This window comes from Lissotriton vulgaris, chromosome 6 (genome assembly GCF_964263255.1).
Source record: "Lissotriton vulgaris chromosome 6, aLisVul1.2, whole genome shotgun sequence".
NCBI lineage: Eukaryota > Metazoa > Chordata > Amphibia > Caudata > Salamandridae > Lissotriton > Lissotriton vulgaris.
The window spans coordinates 777,167,106-777,184,795 of NC_141694.1; the positions used below are offsets into that span (position 1 = coordinate 777,167,106).

The window sequence follows — 17,690 nt, forward strand, 5'->3', positions numbered from 1 at the left end:
TGAATTTATTGTTAGTTTTTATTTTGTTTATTGTTGTTATTTATTTTATAAGTAGATAAATGTGTCATATTTGTTATATAATATATATATTCATGTTTGTTTATTTTTGTTACTTTTGATATATTTTTCATGTAATATTTTGTGTTTATTAATTTGTTTTTGTATATTAAGGGACCAATTCCGATCTCGTTTGGAAAGCACTCCGACCGAGCCGGATCCGGGGTGTTTTCCGACCGATCCGGACTCCTGCAGTCCGACCGAGCGAGTACGATGCGGCTGTATGCTGTCAGACTCGGTTCAGTCGCACTCCCATAGAGGTCAATGGGAGCCGATCATACAACACATACATGGGCTCCCATTGACTGAATGGGTACGTTGCGGACAAGTGGGCCCCCTACAGTGGGTACGCCTTGGTGCCATCCGCACCGTACATGCCTGTGTTTGGGAGACCCATGGGCCTCCCCCTGTGTCCGAGTAGTAAGGTTGCGGGTAACAGGAGGTCAGATGCGGACCCCCAAAGCCCAACTCCGGGAGCTATTGCGAGCCGGAAGCTCCGACTCGATCCGGCTGTCTGAATCGTTCATCGTACTGGCTTGGTTGGAACTCGCCTCCATTACGCCCCACTGTTAGCTTATGGCTGCGACGTACGGAGCGGTGCGGACCCGGAAACGATTCGGACGGAGATTTCGCGCTTGTTCGCACCGTACTTCGATGTCCGGACCTGTGTACGAACCGGACAGAAATTCAGCCTCTGAATCCGATCTGCTAAGGTCGAACCGAATTCGGTGCCTTTACCAACCGAGATCGGAATCGGCCCCTTAATGTAGTTGTTTAAATTAATGTGGTTAATTCATAATTCATTGTATTGTTTATTTTAAATATTTGGTATATTTTATGTTATTGTATTATTTTATTGTATTATTGTAAAGAGTATTTTTATATGTTTAATTGTTATTTATGATATAGTTTATATGTATTTTATTGGTCTGTTTTGTTGATATTGATTGTTTAGATATTTTTGATGTGTTTAATTTTCTTTATTTTATTTTTATTTATGTGTTCTATATTTTTGTCATTGAGATGTATTTAAACAATATTTTTTTATCAATATTAGTGTTATTTCTATTTTGTGTATTGTGTGTCGATATTTTTGCTTCCAATATAGTTGACTGGATAATTCTGTAATTCGATGTTGTATCAGTGATCCCGCGCAGATGATCGAACTTTTTCAAAGCATATATGGTAGTTACTACAAGTTTAAGGCATCTCCCTACTAGACTCCATGGTCAAGATCGTTGGATGTACAGCGCTAAACGGGATTGCTGCATGGTAACTCAAATCTGAGATTGTCTCTGGTGTCAAATATAGATTAAATGATGGGCTCAGGCCGATGGCGCAGTGTCTCAACTTACATTTTCTCATAAGTAAGTATACTATATCGAAGGGGAGCCCCATGTCTTTAGCTTTTATGGAACTCAGCAGCACTTTTGACTGAGTAAATACAACAAAGCTGTGGGGTCTGGTAACCAGCATGGGTCTGGGCCAGGCCCGGGTTGATTTCCCTCAGGTCTTACACACAGTAGTCTCAGCATCTGTAAGATACAATGAAGTTGTAAGTACTTTTCACTAGACTGGAGTGTACATCAGAGGTATGTTCTTGCACCTATAATGTTTCTACTGTCAACAACCTTAACCCCTTCTATGCTCATGACGAGCTCAGCTCGTAATGAGGTATACCTCTCGTGTGCTCATGATGAGCTGAGCTAGTCATGACCACACCCATTTACATTAGGGCCCAGCACAGGAATAGGATACCATCAGCAGCGATGGTGTTAATCAATTTTTGGAAATGCATGGCCAGGACATGGAACAGGAACAATCCAACCCCATACCTGTATTATTGTATTAAGATGGAGCGGTTCTTTTATCACAGTTGTAAAGTTAGGATTTTGTCTCAGTTTAGCAGTAGTAAAGTTAGGCGTCCTAACTTTACAACTACTAAATGCCTTCTATGAATACCAAACATAGTAAGTTTAGGATTTTATTTTATATTAGTTCTGTGAATTGGCCCTATATGAGTTAAAGCATATAATTGATAAGTTTGTCCTCTTTACGGACAACTTTGATCTAGAAACTAATCTATTGAAAACTTATGGCCTGCAGTCCAAAGAAAACAAAATCTAGATGCATCCAGATCAAGGAAGGAATATTGGAATGGAACTAATTTCTCATACCTGGGAGTAACGTTTGATTCAACCAGCTACTAGCCTCCTTGCCTTGCACTGGCGTGCCTAAGGTTTTCACAGTGAGTGGGCAATCTGTTTAATTTTGGTTTGAGTGTTGAGAACAAGCCCATTCTAGCTATTTTGGCACTATATAGATGCAAAACATAGCTGCCAAGGTTTCAAATTGCTTATGTGTGACATTTTCTTAATTTCAGTGTAGTTATGGGTGACAATTATTGACTATGAGCAACACTTTCTCACGGGCAATATCAAGCATTGAAGACGAGAGAAACATGTACATTTCAGAAATTACACCCATTTGAGCAACGAGAAACTCTTAGAAAGATCTTAAAACTGCTGCAAAGTGCCACAAATAGAAGGGCACTGTGGGACTTGACTACACCAAACATGATGTGAGAGGTCATACTACTTGCAATTGAGCCTTTGCTTCCATAATGCAATAGCTGACAAGTTTTCAGATTGCTTGTGTCTGACATTTCATGGTTCTAGTGCACTTATGAGTGACATTCAACTGCCAAATGTGTGACAGTTAGAGTGACACTTTTTTGTGAGCAAAGCTATGCAACAAAGTGCATAGAAAGAGATAAATACCAGAAACCACCACAACCATCAAGCTACTGCTTACTCCAGCACTATCCTGAAACATTACTGCAGTTTTGCATGCATCTTGGAACAGCAACAAGCCCTTATGGATTCCGGTGTCATCCATATTTATAGCACTTTTTCTATCAGTACTTGTTGGGTAGAATCTGTCAGGTTGCAATATGACTTCTAGGCATTAGGAGGAGCACCAATGATGAAGCCTTTTTTTTGCTGGTTGTCCAAAATGAGATGCTGCTTTGGGCTGCTGATATCTGGCTTCAACTCCATAATAGATGCCATATTGGGATTGCTTCCTGGAAACTCAGCCTTGGGCCCCTAATTTGCCACAGATGCCGGCATCAAGCAGATCAGAGAAGGGGACCATGAAAGACTGGCTCAGACGCGAGAACAACTGGGAGTAGCTCTAGCAAGTGCCAGACAATAGAAATTGTGTTGGTCTCCAATGGTGCAGCTTGATTGTAATATTCACTGCTTTGCTAAACCAATAGCATTTAAACACCTCTACAACTCTCATTCATCAGTCCAAAAGATAACTGTAGGGCAGCAAAAGCGATCGCCTCAGGCAGCTGTATCAATTGGCCACAAGACTTTCCCATACTAATATTTTTGTTAACCATTCCAAAACTGCCATTCATTTAGTGGACTGTATTGTTCTGAAATACTTTTGGGAGAGTACACTTCCCTGTGTTCTGCAGTCACAGTGCCTATGTTTAGTGAAGCCTGATTTGATTGGTTAAGGCTTACTTGCATCGCATTACTTGCATTGCCTTCAGGTTTCAGGGGTAGGAGTTAATATCTTCGGGGCTGATTAAGTTGGTGGGGGGACTTGGTCTACTCACCACCATAGCTGTGTTTTAGACCGCTCACCAGACATGTGGCGGTCCCACCACTGCGATTAGGATGCGCCCGCCATACTGGCGGGCGCATCCTGGGCTTTTAACATTGCGGGTGGTGCTGCTGGCTGCAGCACCGTCCACACTGTTAAAAGTGATTAAACTGTATTTCCCTGCACTGTGTGGCAGGCCCCGCATGGGGCCTGCCACTTGGTGCATGGAAATGCAGGGGGGTACCATGGGTATCCCCAGTGCAGTGACACTCCCCCTCCAACAGGCCTCCAAACCCAATCCCTGCCTACCTTTCCATGGCGGCATCGCCGCCATGGAAAGGCCTTCCTGAACCCACATCCTGATCTATTGAACAGTGCCTGCTAGGCACTGCCATAATTTCAGGGGCCCTGCACAGTCCACTATGCAATCAGTGTGATTGCCTCTGGTGGTCGCACTGATTGTTGGCGGTCCTTCCGCCATCATAATGAGCCCTTTGTTGTTTGAATAGGGTGTTGATAATATTTTATATCAATGCCAAATATATACATTTTGTGTCCCTTTATTCAATGCTAGAGATAATTTCTGAATGCTTCATAATATCAAAAGGATCTTTTTTGCATGGCACCTCATACCACTGTTTGTCCTACTGCCTAACACTTTACTTTAATTCTTCATTGACATTTGTGTTCCATTTGGGTTTTTTCTCACAGATTATTTATGTAACCAGAAACCCCAAAGACAATATGGTTTCTTACTATCACTTTGGAAATATGATGCGAGAGTCTATTGAAGAACCTACTGTAATGCTGGAAGAGCACTTTGAGAAGTATTGCACAGGAAAAGGTACTGTTCTACATGTTACTTTTCTAAGTGATTATAAAAAAACTGCTGTTTTGTTAGGCCTCACAGCCTTAGGGTGGTCTTCCCCAAATGTTTTGCCTTTGTGAGGATCTGGATCTACCATATGATATGGCTCTGGGGGTCTTATCGAAGAGTACAATAACAGATACCATCCTGAGTGCAATCAGTGATATTTACTTAATCATAGCTCAACCCTGTGTAGCTGATGCTGCGAGCAATAAGGCTTGGCAAAGGAGCGTAGTGTAAAACATTTACAAGCACCACACAACTGAATAAGAAAATCATACACCAATAAAAAGACACAACAACAATTTATAAAACATAGACCATATTTTTATAAATATTTAAAGACCATAAATATTAAAATCCACAGGAGGGTTCCAGAGATTCCGATTTTAAAACTTTTGGTCACTTTTAAAGACAACCGAAAACAAGCATTGGTAGACATAAAGTTTGAAAACTTTTGAAAAGTTTAAAAGAGTTAGTGTGCGTACTCTGGCCAAGGCTTGCCGACCAAATCCAGCAGGGTAAAGGTCTAGGGGGCCAGAAAGAATGAGATGACAACCACCGTAGAAGTCAATGGAGTGGTCTGGATGCTGAAGGATGCAGGCAAAGATGTTCAAAAGGATGCTCCTGTTGTGGTGTGGTTAATGGGGCTGTCTCAGTGGTGGTTCGTCGGACGATGGGTGATGTTGGGCGACTTTGTCCACAGAGATCGGGGGCCCCTTGAAGTCCTCTATGTTGCAGTAGTTGGATAGCCAATGCTGTTCACAGTGCAACGCAGTTGGATGCAAACCTTTCTTGGGGCTTGGTAATGATGAATCTGACTTTGGACAGCACTCATGAGTCCGCCAGACCCGGTTGCTGGTTTTGGCTATCTCAGATTTTGATTTTCCTGTGCCCGGTGATTGGTAGCTGCAAAATTGCTGCAGGGGCTATCACTCTGTAAGTATGGGCTCTTATGGTCCTGGAGCAGGCTCCAGGGGATCCTTGGAGTCATTGATCTTGGTAAAGCTGGAAAATCAACTTTTCCCTGGGTGAGGAGCCGCAGGCACAGTTCCAATCTCACTAGCCAAAAAGTACAAGTGCAGTCCTCTCGACAATGCACCCTTTTTTTGCGTGCTTCAAGAGAAGCAGGGCAGTCCTTCTTCGATCTTCAGTTCTTCTCTGAAATGAACTAAAGGATAGGGTGCCATATCTATCCCAGAAATGTGCCCAGAGGGAACCACATGGTCACTAGTGTCAGAACTTGTCGGACTGCATAAATGCCTCTGAGCTACCCGAACTAATAGGTGGGGATGATGGCTCGATGATTGATCCCCCACTTCCCTCTGCGTAAACCCCCAAAGAGTGAAACTACCACTACTTTGGTAAAAAACACATAGGGAAAAGGAGAATGGGAAAATAAGAAAAGGTGCTACTGGGACTGGGTGTCTTCTCCTAACTGTGTCTCTGAACAAGTAGAAAGGCACCACTTAAGGAAAAACACTGCCTAGAAGGAATGCTCCGTAAAAGAAAGGAGAGAAAGAAGCAAATAAGTCAAGTTCCTATTCATGCACAACAGGAAACAGAAAATAACTTTACACAGCATGCATACTCACAATCATGTAAGCAGCAGTAAGCATTAATCCTGAAGACATCAAAAATAGGATCGCACAAAGATAGGTAGATTAAGGTAATTGTAGAGCAATCCTCACGAGATAACAATGACTGAAATCATCAAGTCAACAAACTAGCAAAATAAACAAAAAGAAAATAGATTGTCTCAGCACCAAGAGAATAGCAGAATGTCGAACACTCCAACGCTCTGGTACCTGCCCTCTGTAGAATAGTCACAGAAAGACAAATTTCCTCTCGCATGTTACATGGGACACGCGCTACTTTTCTCCCCCGCCTTTCAGTAAGACAAGATCCCTCTGCCACCAGGTGCTCACTGGGAGAACGGGAATGCGTGCTGGGACCTGCGTAAATGATCCAGCATCCTCCAGAAGATTAGCGGAAGCGCCTTCTCTACAGTTGAGCAAACAAACACAATTCCAGGTCCTTCCGGTAGCAGGAACAAAACGATCAGAGAAAAGGTACAAAGCTACAGTGGCCATTGTCAAGCCCGAACCTTTGTAAGAGGAGGGGCTTATATACTTGGCAACAAAACATGTCATTTCAGGTTTTCTTGTATTCCATGCATCCCAATGGCTTCTGGGACTAGTAGTTTAATTTTCTAGACCCTGTGATTTTGTTTTCAGACATCAGTCACACAATGATAGAAAAAGGGTAGAAAAGCCATGTGTATCAGTGCTTGTGTACTATCCAACTCTAGTCTACGCCGGATGACCATGACAACTATTCGAAAATGACTAGGACCCCTGGTAATTTCAATTCCTAGGGCAGGGTAATACACAATGAAAAGTAACTTCCTAGGCAATCATCAAAGGCAATTGCTGAATATGTTTCTCTAGTCAATGTAACTCCAGTTAACAACAAAAAGTGAGGTGCAAAATGTAAAAAGTATTTATCTTTTATTAAATTATTCGCTCATTACATGTGAATTGCACAAAGTATTATTACACAGTATTATTCTATACATACATACAATAAAATCATCACAATCATAAAAATGTGTGTTTTTATGAAAGAAGTAGACATTTCTGTGGCAAGACTACAGTACATGACAATTAGCCAATGGGATATTGGGTCCACTCCTCTCTAGTGACGTAGTTCCTGTGATATGTGGGCCCTGGCTATCCCAAAAGTACCCCATATTCCAAGATGGCACAAATCTTTCTTGGTCCTGAGGAGCAGGGCAGCCCACCCTACGGGTGTGGCTGGCAGAGGGCTACATGCCCACTGTAAAACCGATTAGGGCACAGGTTTCCCTCCATTGACAAGTCTGATGGAACAAAACGCATCATGCTCTGGAATATTGTTACCAGCAGTGCTTCAAGGCGGCTTCCACTCTGAAGCATGCCTTTAGGGCTAACACTTTGTTGTAACGACTTGTGATGTAATGGTTCACGATGTAACAATGTGGTCTTTGTTACGACCGCGTTGTAATGGCATGCGATGTAAAGCATGCAAAATAAATGCTGTTTCCCCTAGAGGTGGGGTCCAGCAGTGATTTGGCAGTGTACCCACAGTGTCCACTGGTAAAGCAAGGGTCCACATATGAAAAGACTGGGTGCCCAGTTATGTGGTGGAGGATGGCATAGACAAATAGTTTGCAGCCTATGTAGTGGCTCTAAGAGTGCACAAGTTCCCTGAGGATTCCTGGGAGGTAGTCTATGGCGGTGCATGCCTACAGTAGGGAAGGACAATCTCTTAACACTGGAGGTAGCGGAACAAACATGCTACACTGCTATGAAAGCCATTCTTGTAATTAAGTTTTGGCTGACCCCCGAGAGGTAAAGGCTCCGATTCAGGGGCAGCCACAAGTTCTCATCACAGACATGGATGGATTTTCTTGGTTTGGTAGTAAGGCGCTGAAGCGCTGTGTGAGGGGCAGTAAGGTTGATGATGATTCTGGGCTGTACAACCTAATTTTGAAGGAGCACATGCTTGATATTTTTTTTCCAGAGCTGTGCCAACACCTGGTTGATAGCAAGTTGACTGACCCCAGGAAACTTGCTTAGGTGGCTCACATCTGGGTTAGCACCATAGTGTCCAAGAAGGTATCTGGGGGGCTCCCAAAATGGTGGTCAGGGTCCCCAACAGATGAAGGAGGGGGGGAGAAGAAGAAGGAGTTCTCTTCATGCCCCCAAAATGTTTCCCATGGGAAAGGGTCTCATTCCCAATCTGTTCACCAGAAAAAGCTTCCCTGACAGACAAAAGTCAGACAAAATCTCTCAAGTGCTATGAGTGTTTTGAGTACGGCCACTACAAGGAGGATCCCAAGTGCCCAAAAACAGCACCACCTTCCGGGAAATGAAAGACACCACAAGTGGCAAGTTTAGTGCTTGGGTAGGAGTTTGTTCCAGTAAGTTTACCCTAGTGTCCCTGGGCGACGTGGAGACGGTTCCTAAAATCCACGTACAATCAAACACTGCTAAGTATACGCAATTGGTTACCATCAATGGGCAAGGTGTTGAGGTACTGAGGGACACAGTACCCAGTATGTCTATGGTAAGGAGTCAGCTGCCAGTCCGAGCACAAGTTATACCCAATGCATTGTATATAGGTTATAGTGGCTGACAACAGGAAGGATCCTATCCACGGGCCCTTTTTCCATTTGAGTAGGGCAGTTATCAGGTCTTCTGAAAGCTTTTGTTAGCCCTGCCATGCCTGTGGACTGTCTGTTAGGGAATGACCTTGAGCACACTACCTGGAAGGAAGTGGAGCTTAAGGCACATGTGGAGATGTTAGGGAAGCATCAGTGGAAATGTGTAACCACCAGTCTGGAATGTTTGGAGCCTGGAAAAATGGCCTAGACTGCTCCAAAAAGAGGGAAGGGCAGAGGGTGTGGGAAACCATCCCCCAAATAACTACCAAATGAGGTAGACCAGGCATCTGAGGAGGACGCCCTGAAGCCCTCTGTGGAGGCCATTGTCTCCTTTGGTGACCTACCTGAACTTTCTGGATGGCACGTAGAAGGAACACCTGTGAGAAGTTGGCCTGGCATATGCTGTCCACTATTCTAGTGGGCACCGTGGACCAGTCCAAATGACCCTTATTGATGGTAGGTTTAAAGACAACCTATATAGACAGCTATCCTAGTGGTAGCTGTGGAGAGCAGCCTTCAGGCTAAGTCTTGAAGGAATGTAAATCAGCTTGTTTTACCAGTCTATAATCTCATGAATGACCAAATGAAAGGAGAACCACACCAGGTATATATATAATATATATGCATTTATTCTAAACACATCTCTCTAGTCTCTTTATGAGGCTAGAGGCAAAAGTACATGCAGTAAACATATTTGGCACACTGTAAATTAGCACAATATATGATTAGCCCTAGGGGCGTCACAAACCATATACTAAGAAAGTGGTATAAGAACCACGACTGACATAGATACAAGGCCTAGAGCCTTTAGAACCTCTGGAGCCACCAGGAACCACCCAAGGTAGTGACACAGGGGACCCAGGGGGACGCGTGCAGTGTCTAAACACAGCCGCAAATCACCATTAACTTCTATGGGGAAAATCGGTTGGAAAATTACAGATAAAGGACACTTAGAAGAGGACTTGGAGCAAACCCCTTTAGAACTAGGCAGTTCTAAAGTCAATACCCATGGGAGCACAGAAGTACTTGAGTTACCTCACCCAGGGAAGCCGGGTGCATAGGTGCCTTTTGGTGTTGGGTTTTGTCGTCATTTTCAATGGCGATCTGCTGCAAAGTGTTTCGGGCGACCAAGTCGAAAGTGTCCGGGTGGATCCAAGGGTAGATTGAAGATCTGAAGAACCTGAAAGCAGAGGGGACAGAGTCTGCATCACTAGCGAGTGACCTGGAAGGCGATGAGAAGATGCCAACCGATGTTGGGTGGTTTCTGGTGAAGTAGGTGAAGCTTGACTCTTCATCCACGAGGACCAGGAGGCGTTGATGATGACCAAGAGCTGGATTCGAGCTGATTCACAAAGGATGTCGAGTGCTGCAGTGTCAGTTTCTGGATTGGACCCAACAAGCCTTGGCAACAGCAACCCACGCAGAAAGCAAAGATTGGCTTCGGTGCAGACCAGCAAGGTCAGAGGGACTCACCCTTTGGAGGGGAGTCAGGGCACGTCTGGAGCAACCAGGAAAGCCCAAGAAACAGAAGAGTTACCTTTGTGGGGACCCACCAGTCGACAGATCAAGGATTGCGAAGGAGCCTTGAGCGGAAATGCTAGAAACAGGCCCACAGAACACTTGAGGAGTGTAGGCCCACAATCTTCGGTGCAAATGGTGCTCGGGGCTTGGACTACAAGTAGCCCAATGCACAACTTTGGGAAAGCGCGGAAAGTTGATGCACTTGCAAATGTGCACGGTGTCCAGGAGTTCTGGTCCCACCTCACTCAGGAGGGCTGCGGGTCTCAGCTTTGCTGGGATCTCGTGTCGGCCTCTGAGAAGTGTGGAAGTCCATGTACTGTGTAACAAATCCATCAGGATCTGGTTGGAGCCTTGGGAATGCAGACCAGCAAGATGCTTTTTTGGTGCCTGTTTAAACAGGGGAGTCACTCCTTGTCATCAAGGGAGATTCTTCCGTCTTCTAGTCGAAATAGAATTTCGAAGTTCCAGGATATATGTTGCAGAGTTTCGTCCAGGGTACTCTAAAGTCCTAAGGACTGGGTTCCTATATTTATGGTAAGTTTAGGGGGTGGACTAACTCTAGGGTCCCACCTAGGGGTGGACCCAGGGAGGGGGCGGTTACACCCCTTTCCATTTGTCCAGTTTCGCGCCAGAGCAAGGGTTGAGTGCCCCTGCAACCGTTTGAACTGGGATATGCACAGGGACTCCTAATGTGCACCCAGCACTGTCTGTAAGGCATTCTCTGAATGCACCCACCCAGCCCCAATGCAAATCAAATTTCAAAGCTTTATTCGACAGCATGTCATAAAAGCAATTATTCATCCTAAAACTACACTATAAATACTACAAAGTTAAATTCATCATTATTAAAAAGTAATTAAACCATGGTGCTGTCGCTTACAAGGATTAAGAACAATTTATACAAAATGAGTTAAAACAATTCCATTAAACATTGGTAAAAAATTGATCGTACATTACTCAATGTGATAAAATTCATTGGCTAGCCACTAGGGACTGCAAGGAGCGGGTGCGTATTGTCCAGGCCCACCCTAGGAATTTTGCAACAGCTATCGCCCTGGAGGGTGTGCAATCTGATGCGAGTATTCTTAAAGCCTCTACGAAACTGCGTGTCCCCAGGTTTGTACACACAGGTTTTATCCACTTACGACGGGGGCTTATATAAAGGGGACATACAAACAGCAAGTGGGGTACATTCTCAATCATATGTTTACAATAATGACACTTGTCGTTCTGGTTTACCGACCATTTATAAGTAAAAGCTTTTACTGGAAGAGTCCAAATTCTGAATTGAAAATACAATTTTCTTTCATAGGGCCTTTCTATAATGTCCCAGTAGGATTCACACAATGGTAGGGATTTAATATCAAGAAAACGACCAGTTAACTCTGTGTTGGATCCAGTACTACGGGCATACAACCAAACCATGTTCCAGTACATTTTTTTCAAGGTTATCTTTGATGGGAAACTTGAGGCATTTGGGTCGACCCATAGGTAATCTAGTTCCAACTTTGTTAATAAGCCCCTCATTTCTTTGAGCCATGGGATAGAATTAAATCGATCTGCCCTAGTGATGTCCTTCAGGGCAGTGGCATAGTGAGCTAGTTCAGGAGTTGTCATGATCCATCTCCAATATAATAGGGGACGTAACCGTGCCAAATCCTCTAATTTTTTCCTGCCAAGATCATATACAAGCGGTACAGTGGGGGTACTTTGGGGGAAACCCCAACTAGACGACGTAGAAACCTATTCTCCGCTAGTTTTAATTTATTCAGGTTGGAAAATCCCCACAATTCCGAACCGTACAAAGAGGCACTTATCACCTTCCTGTTATATATTTCTAGAGCCGGGGTGATTGGCTTGGTCAGAGAAGCTTTATGTTTAAGGGCTATTACACCCGTCAGCTGGTGAAATTTTAAAACGGCCATGTCAATGTGATTTTTCCAGCTCATGTTACTCTGAAGGGATATTCCTAAATACGTAAAAGCCTCAACCTGTTCCAGTGGAATACCATTAAAATTAATTATGCCTTTGAATGTTTTCCGCTGATTCAGGGACATGAACTTGGTTTTAGAGGTGTTGATCCCAAGTCCACGCATCTGGCAGAACTCTCCAAACGCATTTACTGCCTTCTGGAGCCCACTAGGAGTCCGAGGAACTATCAGCGTGTCGTCCGCAAACATGAGAACTGGCATGTGTGCCCCGGCCAATACAGGAGCATCGGTTGGGGAGCAGCTAAGATAGTCTACTATGCCGTTGATGTATAGGGAAAACAGTGTGGGCGCCAGGACACATCCCTGCCGAACACCACGTTCGACAGGGAATGAGTCGGTCACCTCACCCTGTGCCCCCCATTTAATTCTTGCATAGTTGTTCTCATGCAAGCGGACAAGTAACGCTAACAGTTCCGGGGCCATCCCTGCTTCAGCTAGAACACTCCAAAGTTTGGGACTGGGAACTAAATCAAAAGCTGATTTCAGGTCTACGAACACCGCATAGAGTGTCCCATTGGTTAAGGTCACATTCCCCCAATAGAGAGCTATGAAAAAAAAGACCTGGTCAACTGAACTAGTACAGGGTCGAAACCCAGCTTGGTAAGGGGACAAAATATCTTTTTCTTCTATCCAAGATTGCAATTTATTTTGCACTAAACAACCTATTATTTTTTGGGCCGAGTCAATAAGACTGATAGGTCTATAATTACTAGGTAGTGATTTGTCACCCTTTTTAAAAACCGGAATTATTTCCGCTCCTTTCCATGAAGTGGGGATTGGTGCTCCCCTAGCCACAGAATTGGCTAACCACTCAAAATACTGACACCAAGATGAACGATCACTTAAAAACGCATCAGCAGGGATGCCATCCATTCCAGGGGCTCTGCCCCCTGACACACAGTCTAGCGCTAAACTGACATCTTTAATTGTGAATAGCTGACACTGATAGAAGACTGTAGGGGGTAGTGAGCGCTCTCCTTCGGCAAGTTTACAGGTGTATTGCGGTCTAAAGAATTCTACCCATTGGTGTTTGGCGACATTATTTTGCGGGGTTTGAGCTGTCCCTCCTCTATCCCACTTAACTATAGCCCAGAATTGCTTTTGATCCTTTGCTGTACAAGCAGTTTTCAGATCATGCCACTGATCCTCATCCCACTGTTTTTTGGCTGCATTCCGGACTTTCCTATATAACTCCCTCGCCTTTCTCACGCCTAGGATATTCCTGGATCTGAGTTCATCACTTAGGTTCTGGCGGGCTAATTTACAGGATTGGTTGTACCACCCCACCTCAGGTAGATTTTTACCGACCTTATCTGATTTTGTGGTCTTCCTAAAGAACCCCTGGAGCTTAGTCAAGAAATGGGTATGAGCCTCTAGCATAATTTGGGGAAAGTTTTGCTTGTTACTATGGGTATTCATATTTCCCACTTCTTCAATCACCACTTTTTTATGGTCCTTCAGCTTCTCTGGACTCTCAATTAATCTGCCCCACTTAATATGGCTCAGGGTTTTCGAGGCAACAATATCTAGGGTGACTTTACCGCCCCCCATGTTGGGTTCTCTAGATCCTTTTTGTGCTTGGAATTCCATACAGAGTGGGTTGTGGTCACTTTCCAACCTGTTTTTTACTGTCATATCGATCAATCGATCCCATCCTCTGATGTCCACCAGAAAGTAATCCATTCGACTAGAAGACCTGCCGTTGTCAAATGTTTTTTCCCCCTGGCGATCTGACTGGGTACGCCCATTGGCTGCTCTAAGTCCTCTCGCTAGACATAAAGCCTTAAGTTGGATAGCTACAGCAGTCCACCTTCTAATTACAGGTAGATCAAGCTGAGGGACACCCCATTTACTGTCCTCCTCTGCAGCAAGAATTTGATCCTCCTGTCCAAGTGGTTCAAAGGTTGTGTTGACATCACCTCCCACAATAATTGACAGCAGGTTGGAAGCGCCAGCCCCAATGCACTAAACCCTGTCTGGGAGGTGGTTACATTTCTGGTGACAGAAAACCTATTGTCCAGGCCTCCCCTGCCGGAGTTTTGTCCAGCAGTGGGAGGTCAGACTCGTGTCTGTGGCTCCAGCATCCATTTTGTGATGCTGGGGTTAGGTAATTGTGTACATGTCTTCTCCATCTGGAAGGTTGGAATTCTACCTCCGCCACCAGAACTGGCCCCCAGCTCAGATGCATCTGTTTGGACAATGAATTCTCTGGAGTAGTTAGGAATTTGCTGAACTGTTGCAGTGCACATGGCCTGCTTCAGGTCATCAAATGCCTTTCGACAGTTAACTGTCCACTGAACTTTTTTTGGCATTCTTTTAGAAGTTAAGTCATTCAGGAGTGTCACAATAAAACCATGCGCCTTGACAAATCTTCTGTAGTACCCAGTCAGGCACAAGAAAGCTCTGACCTGAGTCTGGGTAGATGACCCAACCCAGTCCATGACGGTCTGGATTTTGCTGTGCAATGGTTTAACCTGGCCTCCACCTACAAGGTGGCCCAGGTACACAACCTGACTCTGCACTATCTGGCACTTAGTAGCCTTGATAGTTAGGCCTGCCTTTTACAGGGCCTCCAAAACATTTCTCAGATGGGCCAGGTGATCCTTCCAGGTGGAGCTAAAGACAGCAATATCATCTAGATATGCTGCACAATAGTCTTCCAGGCCTGTTAGGACTTTGTTCATCAACATTTGAAAAGTGACAGGTGCATTCTTCAGACCAAAGGGCATTACCACAAATTGATAGTGCCTACTAGGGTTTGAAAATGCTGTCTTTGGCTTTGCATCATCAGCTAATCTGATCTGCCAGTAGCCAGCTGTAAGATCAAATGTGCTCAGAAACTTGGTTGAGACCAAAGTATGTATGAGCTCATCTGCTCTTGGAATTGGATGGGCATTAGTCCTAGAGACTGCATTGAGACCTCTATAGTCAAAGCAAAACCTCATCTCTCTCTTACCACCCTGGGTGTGAGGCTTTGGTACCAAGACCACATGACTAGCCAAAGGGCTATCTGAGGGTTCAATAACTCCCAAATCCAACATTTTCTGGACTTCTGTCCAGATAAAGTCCCTGACATGACCAGGTTGCCTGTAAATCTTATTTTTAAGAGTCAGACTGTCCCCAGTGTCTAGTTCATGAGTGTAGCAGGTAGTCTGACATGGAGTCAGAGAGAACATATGTCTAAACTAACTGATCACTTGTCTGCAATCAGTTTACTGCTGATCAGTGAGGCTGCCTGCCAAGGCTACACCATCCACTGACCCATCATCAGGGTTCTGTGAGAGCATGTCAGGGTAAGGGTCACAGTCCTCCTGCTGTCCCTCATCAGTAGCCATGAGCAAGCCCTTGTCTGCCCTGTCAACATATGGTTTCAGTCTGTTGACATGAAGCACCCTATGGGGCCTCCTGGGAGTTCTTAGGTCCACCAAATAAGTAACCTCTCCCTTCTATTCAATAATGGTGTGGGGTCCACTTCACTTGTCTCGGAGAGCTGCTGGGGCCACAGGCTCCAACGCCCACACCTTCTGTCCTGGCTGGTAAACAGTCAGTACAGCCTTTCGGTCATGCCCGGTTTTCTGTAATTCCTGGCTAGCCTCAACCTTTATAGTTGCCTTTTTCATATACTCAGCTATCCTGGAGCAAAGACCAAGCATATAGTCCACTATGTCCTGTTTAGGGGGTTTGAGAGATAACTCCCATCCCTCCTTCACTAGACACAATGGGTCTCTTACAGGATGCCCAAACAGAAGTTCAAAAGGGCTGTAGCCAACCCCCTTCTGAGGAACCTCCCTGTATGCAAACAAAAGGCAGGGTAGCAGGATGTCCCATCTCCGCCTAAGCTTTTCTGGGAGACTCTTAATCATACCCTTTAAGGTTTTGTTGAATTTTTCAACTAAAACCATTGCATTGGGGGTGATAGGGTGTGGTGATTTTGTAATTCACTACACACTCCTTCCACATTGCAGTCAATTAGCTGGACATAAAGTTTGCACCTTTGTCATATACTACCTCTTTAGGGAAACCCACTCTTGAGAACACTCCCAAGAGGGCTCTTGCCACAACAGTTGCTGTAGTGTAGTGTGCGGGGAATTGCCTCTGGGTACCTAGTGGCATGGTCCACCACCACTAGGATTAACCTGTGCCCAGCTGCAGTCTAAGGATCCATTGGTCCAACAATGTCAATTCCCACTCTCCCAAAGGGAACCCCCACCACAGATAGTGGTATCAGTGGTGGCCTTTGTGGTGCCACCTGCCTTACCACTGGCTTGACAGGTGACACAGGAGTGACAAACCTCTTGTGTGTCTTCAGACATGTGGGGCCAATGAAAATGAGCTACAATTCTGTCCCAACTATTGTTCTGGCCCAGGTGTCCTGCTAAAGGAATATCATGGGCTAGTGTCAATAGGAAGCCCCTGAACTTCAATGGTATAACCAACCTCCTGGCTGCACCAGGTTTGGGGTCTCTACTCTCTGAATACAGGAGTCCATCATCCCAATACATCTTATGGGTGCCACTAGCATTCCCAGCAGCCTCAGAAGCAGCTTGCTGTCTGAGGGACTCAAGAGAAGGGCAGCTCAGCTGCTCCTGACTCAGATTTGCCCAAGAAGGGCCCCCTGTCCCCTCAAGCTCCTCTGGGACAGTTCATTCTTCAGGAGCACAATCATCTCCCTCAAGAGACTGATCATCATACTGAGTCAGGGGGGAAGGCACTGCCTTAACCCTACTGCTTCTTTTCTTGGAAGGCTCCTGGTCCATTATTCCAGAATCTAGGGCATGTTCAGTGTCAAACATTTTGACCTGTGACCTAGTCACAGCAAGCACATGTGCGGAGATCCCTAACATTTCTGCATGAGTCCTTAACTCCACTTCAGACCAGGCTGAAGTCTCTAGATCATTGACAAGTAAGCATTCAACAGGGAGGTCTGCACTCACCACAACTTTTTTAAGGCCAGTTACCCCTCCCCAGGAGAAATTAACAACTGCCAGGGCATGGTTGGTCCTGACATTGCTAGCATTGGTCACATGGTAAAGTTCACCAAGTATGATCTGTCCAGGGTCCACAAAGTTTTGTGTCACCATAGGGAAACTTGCCCCGGTGTCCCTGTAGTCCAAAGCCTCTTTTCCATTCATCAAAGGCTGTTGTCTGTACTTGCCCAAGTTACTGGAACTCACAGAGGAGGACATATCCATGCCTCCATCACAGATCAAGACAGCCTGAGTTGGCACTCTGACTAGGCCAGAGCCCATCTCAGTACCCTGGGGTAACCCTACTACACACTTCTACTGAGTACCACCACCTGGAACTGAACTAGGGGGAACAGTTGTCTTAGGGGCAATGGTGGCTGGAGTTGCATCTTTCTTAGTCCAATCACTAGTCCAATGGCTATTCTATTTACAGATTTTACACCATGGTTTCTTTTGGCCCT

General features: G+C 45.0%; 1 protein-coding gene across 3 annotated transcripts in view; it reads left to right on the forward strand.

The window, feature by feature from the left end:
• Positions 1-17,690, forward strand: part of LOC147707975 (amine sulfotransferase-like) — an 830,947-nt gene that overhangs the window by 695,414 nt on the left and 117,843 nt on the right. For all 3 annotated transcript variants that reach the window (XM_086926786.1, XM_086926785.1, XM_086926787.1), the window contains exon 4: positions 4,387-4,519. In XM_086926786.1, coding sequence (XP_086782912.1) covers positions 4,387-4,519 — 133 coding nt within the window. The remainder of the gene's footprint in view (positions 1-4,386; positions 4,520-17,690) is intronic.